This window comes from Octopus bimaculoides, chromosome 19, assembly GCF_001194135.2.
Source record: "Octopus bimaculoides isolate UCB-OBI-ISO-001 chromosome 19, ASM119413v2, whole genome shotgun sequence".
In the NCBI taxonomy this organism is placed as follows: domain Eukaryota; kingdom Metazoa; phylum Mollusca; class Cephalopoda; order Octopoda; family Octopodidae; genus Octopus; species Octopus bimaculoides.
The window spans coordinates 2,242,194-2,252,268 of record NC_068999.1 but is presented as its reverse complement, the minus strand read 5'-3'; the positions used below and the strand labels follow the sequence as shown (position 1 = coordinate 2,252,268).

The 10,075-nt window shown below is 40.5% G+C and overlaps 1 protein-coding gene across 2 annotated transcripts in view; it reads left to right on the top strand.

Annotated features, from left to right (window-relative positions):
- LOC106880387 (N(6)-adenine-specific methyltransferase METTL4) overlaps positions 1–10,075 on the top strand; it is an 85,069-nt gene that overhangs the window by 52,664 nt on the left and 22,330 nt on the right. For both annotated transcript variants that reach the window (XM_014930299.2, XM_014930297.2), the window contains 3 exons: positions 4,139–4,300; positions 4,644–4,710; positions 9,404–9,578. In XM_014930299.2, coding sequence (XP_014785785.1) covers positions 4,139–4,300; positions 4,644–4,710; positions 9,404–9,578 — 404 coding nt within the window. The remainder of the gene's footprint in view (positions 1–4,138; positions 4,301–4,643; positions 4,711–9,403; positions 9,579–10,075) is intronic.

The following is a 10,075-nucleotide window of genomic DNA, read 5'->3' as shown; positions in this document are numbered from 1 at the left end:
GACAGATTAACATATCTGTCATCTGACATTCCGTTGACCCCCACCCAGAGTAAAGGGGGTGAGTGGCATGTTGAGGGAAGGGTAGGGTAGGTGGATGGGTGGGAGGTTTCTTATTAAATGTTACTGTGTCACTGAATACATTACATTTTATCACAGCTGTATATGGACGGTGGTGGTGGTGGTGGTGGTAGTAGCAGAAGCAACAGCAGCAGTGGTAATATTATTGAAATGATGATGATGATGATGGTGGTGGTGGTGGTTGCAGTAAAGGCTGTGTGTATGGGGGTGCTTTGATGATAGTAATAATAGTGATGATGGTGGTGGTGGTGGTGGTTGTGATGATGGTACTGATGATGACAATGATGATGGTGATGGTAGTGGTGGTGGTAATGATGAGGGGGGAGATGATGATGACAGTGGTGGCGCTGGTGGTGGTATGTCAAGAAATAGTGGCTGTGATATAAATGCATTGGTGGTGGAGGGAGGGTTTGGTAGTTGTAGCATCAGTGGTACGAATTGCAGTGATGGTGGTGGTGGTAGTTGTGTCAAGGTAGTGGTAACCATGGTGTCTGTTTGCAGATTGTATTTGGTTCAGAAGGGGTGTGGGGGGAGAGAGAGAGGGGGGAAACATTTGTGGCACTGGTGGTGGTGGTGGTGGTGCATAATGATTGAAGGGGAGGAGTCAGTTGTGATAGGGTAGGAGTAGTTGTAGTAATAGTAACGGTGGTGGTGGTTGGAGGTTATAATTGTTGCCAGGGTTAGGAAGTGGATAGTGGTTGTGGGGGTCAGGATGGTACCCTAATCAGCTAATGGGTAGATAGATGATGACTAAAAGATAGTGACAGAAGGAGGGGGAGTGACTAGAATGTTTAGGTGGTGATGGATTGTATGTAGGGGACATTGTAGCTGTATGATGATGGTGGTGTGGTGGAGGTGGTGGGCCTATTCACCTTGCTGTCAATATGGTTTGTGGCAATCACTGTTATCAGAATGCCAAAGTCTGAATGAACAAAATGCCTCATTGAGCCTCTTCCTATTTTTAACCCTGAGACCATTCTGCCAATCCAGTTAATCCCGGAGCAATTTGTCAGCCCCCAAGACATTGAAAGGCGAAGATGACCACAGTGGGATTTGAACTCAGAACACAGACAGTCAGAACAAACACCACAAGACAGTCTATCAAACGCTCTACCAAATCAACCAATTCACTATTCTACTACATGACCCTCCCCCACTAACCCCACTACACTGATCTTAATACTTAGCCCTTCCTCCCCACTGCATTCTTTTATGGAATTCCCTCCCACTGTAATATTTTTCCTGAAATCATCAACTTGCTGTTTTACAGGAGGAATGTCAACCCTATTGACCCCACAAGATCTTGGAGGACCTGTTATGGCCATGAATGTGGCCCCGACTCTAAATCTTGGAGCATTTGCAACCTCTAAGGACACAGCCTCTATCTGTAGATCTTGGTGGATCCGTAAAAGCTATGGACACAACTTCTACTTCAAGTTCTTGGAGGGTCTGCGACAACTATGAACACGACCTCTCTCCCTCAAGGTCTTGGAGGATCTGTGAAAAGTATGAACAGAAACCATTGCCTCAAGATCTTGGAGAACAGATGTAGTTCCTTTGTCTAAATCTCGAGGGGTCTCTTATGATCAAAGGCTCATGAGGTTTTTAGTAACTTCACTTTTATATTCTTAGTTCATATTATTATTATTATTATTATTATTATTAATATTTTAACTAATAACTTAATTTTCTTTTTACTCAATTAACTTTTGAAATATCATTGCAGATTTTACATATATCTGTCCGTGTGTCCTTTTGAATTCACATACACATACACTCAGTCACACATTCATATACAGGCATATACACGCATGCATTCACTTATACACTCATACATATATGTCTATACACAATATGTATTATTATATATTTACACACACACACACTCTTCTACATCTCTATCTTCCCCTCATCGATGGAAACCCCTCTTCTCCTTCAACCAACCCTCTCAACCAAATGTGTGTGTGCGTGTGTCTGTGTGCATGCATGTGCGTTCACATGGAAACAGCTGATTCCTTGAGTTAAGGATATGAGAAGTGATGCATATGGCTAGTCCTGAGCGTGTGTGTGTGATGTGTGTATATCGTATGTATATGGTTGTATGTGCTTGCTGGCACGTAAAAGCACCATCCAAATGTGGTTGATGCCAGCCCCCTCTGGCTCCTCAGAGTGGTTGGCATTAGGAAGGGCATCTAGCTGTAGAAACACTGCCAGATCCGACTGGAGCCTGGTGCAGCCTCCTGGCTTTCCAGACCCCAGTCGAACTGTCCAACCCATGCCAGCATGGAGAACAGACGTTAAACTGTGATGATGATGATGATCTCTCTCACTCTCTCTCTCTCCCTATAGAGAGAGAGAGAAAGAGAAAGAGAAAAGGGCAAGTGTCTCCTACTATAGCCTTGTGAGTGGATTTGGTAGATGGAAACTGTGTGTATGTATGTATACAGTTTAATCATGCATGTGTAGTGTGGGTGGGTGGATCATGAAAGAGAAGGTGGGGAGGGGAATGCATTTAGAATCTGAAACGTTTTACCTATTAGTTTTCTCCACCACCACTACCACCACCGCCACCACTTTAATAGTCCATCCTTTTTACATCCTCCTTTGCTACACATTTGCTGCCTTCTACCCATCCACCCAACAATCTACCCATATAAAGAAAGCCTATCCAGCTAGCCATCTACCCATCCACACAACTGTCCACCCATCCTCCCAGCTGGCAGTTTATCCATCCCACTACCTACCCTTCCACCCAGCTATGTACCCATCCACCCATCCTTCCAGCTGGCAGTTTATCCACCCAGCTCATCTACCCATCTATCCAGCCATCTTATATCTACCTCCTCCCACCTACCCAGCCCTCTACACATCCACCTAGCTATCTGTCTACCCACCCAGCTATTTGTATATCCACCCAGCTATCTGGTGAGACTCCAGACCTTACACCTGGCCATCAAAAATCTGTAGCAACAGCAAGCAGCAGTAGCAGTAGAGGTCATAGTAGTAGTTTTGGATGTAGTCGTGATGTAGTAACAGCAGCAGTAGTTGTAGTAGTAGTATTGGTGGTAGTAGTAGTAGCAGCATCAGCAGCACTAGGAATAGTAATGACAGGAGTGGTAGTAACTGTAGTTTTAATTACAGTAGTGGTGGCAGCAGTGGTGGTGGCGGTGGTGGTGGTAGATTTCAACCATCTGTTTCCTCTTAAATTGATTATCTTCTCATGCATTAATACTGCTGTTGTTGTTGATGATGATGGTGGTGGTCGTGGTGGTAGAGGGGGGGTTGTGGTGGTGGTGGTGGTGCCCCCCCCTGGTGCTCTTTGTAAAGGTGTTTATTACTGATACTGTTTGCTGTTAGTATTGTTGTTATTGTTAAGTTTGTATATACGTGTGTATGTGTGTGTGTGTGTGTGTGTGTATAAATTCAAGTGCATATGTGAATTTGTTTAAGTGGACAAAATGTAGGTAGTCCTGTGTGTGTGTGTGTTTGTGTTTGTATGTGTGAATATGTGTCTGTGTGAAGATGCCTGGCCAAATGGTTAGAGTATCAAGCTAATAACCAGAAGATTATGGGTTCAGTTTCTGCAACAGTCAGTAGGTTGTATGTCCTTGAGCAAGGCACTTCATTTCCAGTTATGCACTGGAGTCGATGTAATCGACTTAATCCCTTTGTCTGTTTTTGTTTGTCCCCTCTATGTTTAGCCCCTTGTGGGCAATAAAGAAATAGATATGTGTCTGTGTGTGTGTGTGTGTGTGTGTGTCTGGATATGTATTTATGTATGTGTGTGTGTGTAAATAAGTATCTTATACAATGAATTGTATTTGGGTACAGAGTAAGTTACCAGTCATTGCTGTTCTTAATTTTTTCTTGATAAAGAGTTTTTTACCCCAAAATATTGAAATGTATAATAAAATTATATAAACTGCTTTGTTTTGTTCAACTCAGCTTTTGATTTCACCTCAAATTGTATTCTATTAACTTTCTGGAATAATTTCTACAATTTTAACAATTATAATTGTCTTTGAAATTGAATTAAATTGAATTAATGTTTGTTTTTCAGAACTTTGTGTGGCACATGAAAATCCATCATTTCTCAAAGTCCAATATAATGGAGAAATTCCTCAGATTGTGACAATTGCTAACCATAAATATCTGCTTCCATCCAAGAGCACATTCCTGCTGTCCAATTTGGACACTTTTAAAGAAATATACCCACTTGCAGGTGAGTTCAAGAAAGTTCTTGTAGAATTTGGACATAATTTAACGAAAGAAAACTGGATGTCTTGTTGAATAGGCTCTTTATGCATGATGGGCTTCTTTCAGTTTCCATCAATCAAATCCACTCACAAGGCTTTCATCAGCCCACAGCTATAGTAGAAGAAACTTGCTCAAGGTGTCATGCAGTGAAACTGAACCCCGAACCATGTGGTTAGGAAACAAACTTCTTACCACACAGCCACAACTATATGTGTGACTGTACATACATGCCTATATATATGTGTGTGTGTATATATGTGTGTGTGTATATATGTGTTTTTCAATGGTTTTGTGTTTGCTTTTTCCAGGTGGTCCATTTCATGTGATTCTGATTGATCCTCCATGGCAAAACAAATCAGTGAAGAGACTGAAATCGTGAGTACACCGTTGTTGTTGTTGTTTAACCCAGGGTCAGTCCTGACCTTGTAGACCAGTTAATCAAAGTCATTCCACCCTTGATGACCATTCTATCATCTATTCAAACATATTGTACTGATTTTTTTGATAAACTGATTTTTGGTTGATTGACTGATGGATTGATTGATAACTGAGTGATTGATTGTTGGATTGATTGACTGCTTTACTGATTGATTGATTGTTTGATTTATTGTCTGATTGATTGTATCATTGACTGATTAACTGTCTGATAGATTAATTGTCTAAATCAATGGATTGATTGATTAATTTCCTGATTCACTGATGGAGATTTTGATTGTTACAGTGACAATGTCACGTGACTGTCACATGACTACATCCATTACTGTTGTTCCCTTGTTCATTCAGTCCTTGCCTTAAGTGTAAGAAAAAGGGGGAGAGGAGGAGGCGGAAGTTTGTTGAGAGAGATCTGACTGTTACATTGAGGAGGTCAAGTGGGATATACAGACCAACAATCGTTGGGGACGTGGTGGTGTTATCATTTATGAAGTGTTTGCTGTAATAACACATGCATGTATACATATATATATATATATGTGTGTGTGTGTGTGTGTGTGTATATATGCCTGTGTGTGCATGCATTCACTCTTACTCTCACTGCTTGACTCCTTAGGCAAGTATCTCCTGCTATAACCTTGGGCTGACCAAATCCTTGTCAGTGGATGTGGTAGGCGGAAACTGAAAGAAACCCATCATGTACACGTACGCACACAAAAGCACACATGTGCATGATCACACACGCAGACACACACATGTATGTAGATATAAGTATATGTGTGTATGTCCATCAGTGAAAGACAAACATATCAGTTACAAAGTCAATCAATGTCTGCATCAAGCAAAAACACCCTGTGTTATTTATTCCTCCCGAGTTACAGAGACACACCCTGTAAATCTGGTGTTACACAAATAAGGTGAATCTTTGGTTAGTCTGCTGGAAACTTATAACTGATGGCACCAGTGTTTACCAAAGATGTGATATATAAATGTGCGGAAATGGAAATCTAGGTTTGTTTGTTTTTGAACATGAGAGACTGGTTCATGTTTTTGTGCAGCCACTCCACTAAATGTGATTGTCTCTTGATGTCATTTAATTACGCAATTAAATAATTAATTATAACAACAACAACGATAATGATGTTAAGCAAGATGATGATGGTGATGATGAGGATAATGATGATGTAACAACAACAACAGCAATAATTATAAGAGGAATAATAGCAGTTGTAATAATTATGATGATAATAACAATAATAATATTGATAACAATAATGATAACAATAGTAATAATAACCAAATAATAATAATAATAACAATAATAATAATAACCAAATAATAATAATAATAACAATAATAATAATAATTAGAATAGACAACACATCAGAAAGTGATAAGTGTAGAATCTGTGGACAAAATGGTGAAACTGTATGGCATATTACCAGCCAATGTACGCCACTAGCCCAGAAGGAGTATAAGAACCGTCATGACAATATAACAAGGATTGTCCATTGGACACTTTGCAACAAGTATGGACTTGACAGAGCTAAATATTGGTACGACCACAAACCTGAAGGCATCATCGAAAATGATAATGCAAAGATCCTGTGGGATTTTATGATTCAGTGCGACCATGAGATAGAGAATAGGAAGTCAGACATAGTGTTAATTGACAAAGAAAGAATTTGAACTTAAATTGTGAAGATGGATGAAATGCCGCTAAGCATTTCATCTGGCGTGCTAACGATTCTGCCAGCTCGCCACCTGAATGCTGAGACGCTCTTTGGTCATGACTGACCCTGGGATTGCACCTAGAAAGTGACCCTCCCAGGCACAAGTCCGGGCAAGGTTGTTTCATGGAAGACCAGCAGTCGCCCATGCATACTGACCTCCCCTCTCCACACTACCAGTGTTATCCAGGGGAAAGGCAAAGGGGCCGATACAGCTTGGCACCTGTGACGCTGCAACTTATGTCTACAGCTGAGTGAACTGGAGTAATGGGAAATAAAGTGTCTTGCTCATGAACACAACACGCAGCCTGGTCCGGGATTCGAACTCACAACCTCACGATCATAAGATTAACACTCTAACCACTGAGCCATGCGCCACCTTAATAATAATAATAATAATAATAATAATAATAATAGAAACTAAAAAATAACAATAATGGTAATGATGATAATGAAGATAACAACAACTACAACAATAATGATAAAAATATTAATTAACAGCAATAACTACAAGAAAATAACGAAGATGATGATAATAATAATATCTTCATAATTTTTGTGTTTGGTGTTAATGAAGCTGATTTTGAGGCTGATATTTAATTTTACTGTACCAGTGTTGATTCCCACCATGGGGCATTTAATAGTAGTTTCTGTTTCTTATTTCTTATAAAGCACATTGTTTTGCCATATTGGTATGTTGAAGTGAGCGACACACACACACACACACACACACACATGTGCTCTGAGAGAAAGAGGGAGTGATGGAGAGGCAGGAATTTTGGTAATTATGGGATGGGTTAAGATATTTAACGAAGCTACATAATTAGCCGAAAAAAAATCATCTCGTTTACATTGTTTGTAATGTTTGCGTGCCATTATATTTCTTCCTGTTGGGCAGGACACACACGCACACGCATTAATAGGTTTAACATTCTGGGTCACCTCGTCACTCTTGTTGTTGTTGTTGACATTTCTGATGTTGTTGTTGCCGTCATCGTTATCGTCATCAGGACGGCCGACTGGCAGAGTCATTGGCAGCCATTGAACAAAATCTGTTGCTGTGCGTGTTTTGGCTCTTCATGTTCTGAGTTCAAATCCCACAGAAATCAGCTTTGCTTTTACATATTTCTTGGGGTTCAGGGTTCAGGTAACAGAAAGGTACCAGTCTCAATGATGGGGTGGGGGGGGGGAGTCTCCAGTGTTGACTAAAACTTTCTCTTGAGAAATTGCTTGCAAAAATTAGAGACAATTACTTATAACCATCACCCTACTCCTCCCCCTCCTGTTGTGGTGCAACAGATTTTGTTGTATCTTGGGTGGGTCATTCTGCCAATAATAATAAACACACACTGGTTCTCTTTCACTTCTTTTATTACTTTTAGTCAACTCATCAACTATTTTGCCTATTAATTAATCGATTGTTAATTTACTCGTTTGATCAGTTATTCAATTAGCTGGATTTGTCAGACTCCTTTTGTTGTTATTCATGACCTCATCAATGGAATGACCTTTCTGTTCCAGGTCTGAGACAGACCAAACTTAGCTGATTGATTGATTGATTGGCTGATTAATCAAACAATCAATTAATTGGTTAAATGGTTAACTAGTTGACTAGTAACAATAAAAACGTGAAATAGAACCAGTGAGTGGCATGGCTATATAGATGCAGACATGGCTGTGTGGTTAGAAGTTTTCTTCCCAACCACACAGTTTCAGGTTCCATCCCACTGTATGGCTCCCTTGGCTAAGTGTCTTCTCTTATATCCCTGCAAAGCATTGTGGGTAGATTTGGTAGATGGAAGGTGAAAGTAGCCTGTTGTATATATATGTACATGTGTGTCTATGTGTTTGTGTGTGTGTGCATGTATATATGTATGTATTTGTGTGTGTTTCTTTCTGTTTGCACCAACTGACGATGTATATTGATTTGTCTGCGCCCCCCCCCCTCACTTAGCAGTTTAACAAGAAAGGATTGACGGAATAAATACCAGACTTGAAATAGACACCAGTGTTAATTTGTTTGACAGAACTCATCAAATTTGTACTCCAGCATGGCCACAATGGAATAAAAGAACAGTCAGGTGACCTAAAGATCTTATTAATTGGTGTTTAATTACTGGTAAATGGTGCAACTATTGACATTCAACCCTCTCCCCCCCACCATCTGATGCTGGAGGCGGGGGGGGGGGTGAGAAAGGAACGGGTTTGAAATATTGGATTATGGAAGAATTTTACTTCAATGAGTGGGAGGGGGTGGTGTTTACCAAATACCACAGTTACTGTGTCATGGTAACGAGAATGATTAGACAAGTTTTGTTAATTGGCTTCAGTTAATATTGTTTGTGAAGTTGCTGATTACTGCAATTAACAAGGTGGGGTGTGTGTGTGTGTGAGCATGTGTGCACGTGTGTGTGGGTGTATGTACATGTGTGTACTTCAGTGTGTGTCTGTGTATGTATGTGGATGTCCAATATGCGTGTGTGTACATATGCATATATACATCAGTGTGTGTCAGTGTGTATGAACTTGTATGTATATCAGTGTGTGTGAGCGTGAGCGTAAAGGCTAGACAGGTTGGCTAGTTGCTGTGTTGCCAGCTGATTGATGGGTTGATTGATTAGCAGTGATGGTACAGGGTGGAGGGGATGTGGATCACATTCTTTTTTTGTTTGGCCTATGTATTGCTCTTGACACAGTCTACATAAAAAACAGTCCACGTAAAAGAAGATTCGGCCTGCTTCGTTTCGTTAGATTGTCTCACAAAGGTGAACAAACAGATTTTGACCAATACGTGTGTGTATGTGTGTGTGTCCTTGCCTTGGCGTCATCCATCCTACAGTGCCATTCCTTTATGGTGATCGATGTCTTTGCAATTTATGTGTTTCCTCAATCCTGGTTTCTTTCAGATATTGGTGTGAATCAGATACAAACCTGGAGAACCTTGCTGTCCCACAGTTAGCCGCACCAGACTGTTTGGTTGTTGTGTGGGTCACCAATCGACGCAAACATCAAGAATTTGTCCAGGAAACTCTCTTCAAGAAGTGGAATGTCCAAGACTGGGTGACCTGGTTCTGGTTAAAGGTCTGTATCGAAGGAATTGGTGTTTCAGGAAAATCTTTGAAGTTTCAGTCAATCCTTTGTCTGTCAAAAGCACCACCACCACCACTACTTTTTCTTCCATAAAATGGTAGCTAAGTGATGTAAGAGATGGATGGGGGGAGGTGATAAAAAACATTACTGATATCATGGGGAAAAGGGGCCTCGTGGTTTATCAGTTTAAGAACCAAGGGCTTGTTATTGTTGTTTAGCACTGGATCGGGCTTGAATTGAATAAAAGACATTCTAGCTTTGACCATCCTGTCTTTTCTTCAAGGGTAGTTCATCTAAGCTTACATCATCCAATGCGATCATCCTTTTTCTCTTTTAAGACAGTAAAGTATAATTTGAAGGTGATTTGAATTTGCCTACTGTTTCTAGCAGATCATGTAACAGGACCTGCTAGAAACAGGGTCTCCTTCATTTGGTCTTTCGAATTTGTGCCAGTAGAGACATGATTTAAGCACTTTGTTACCATTTTC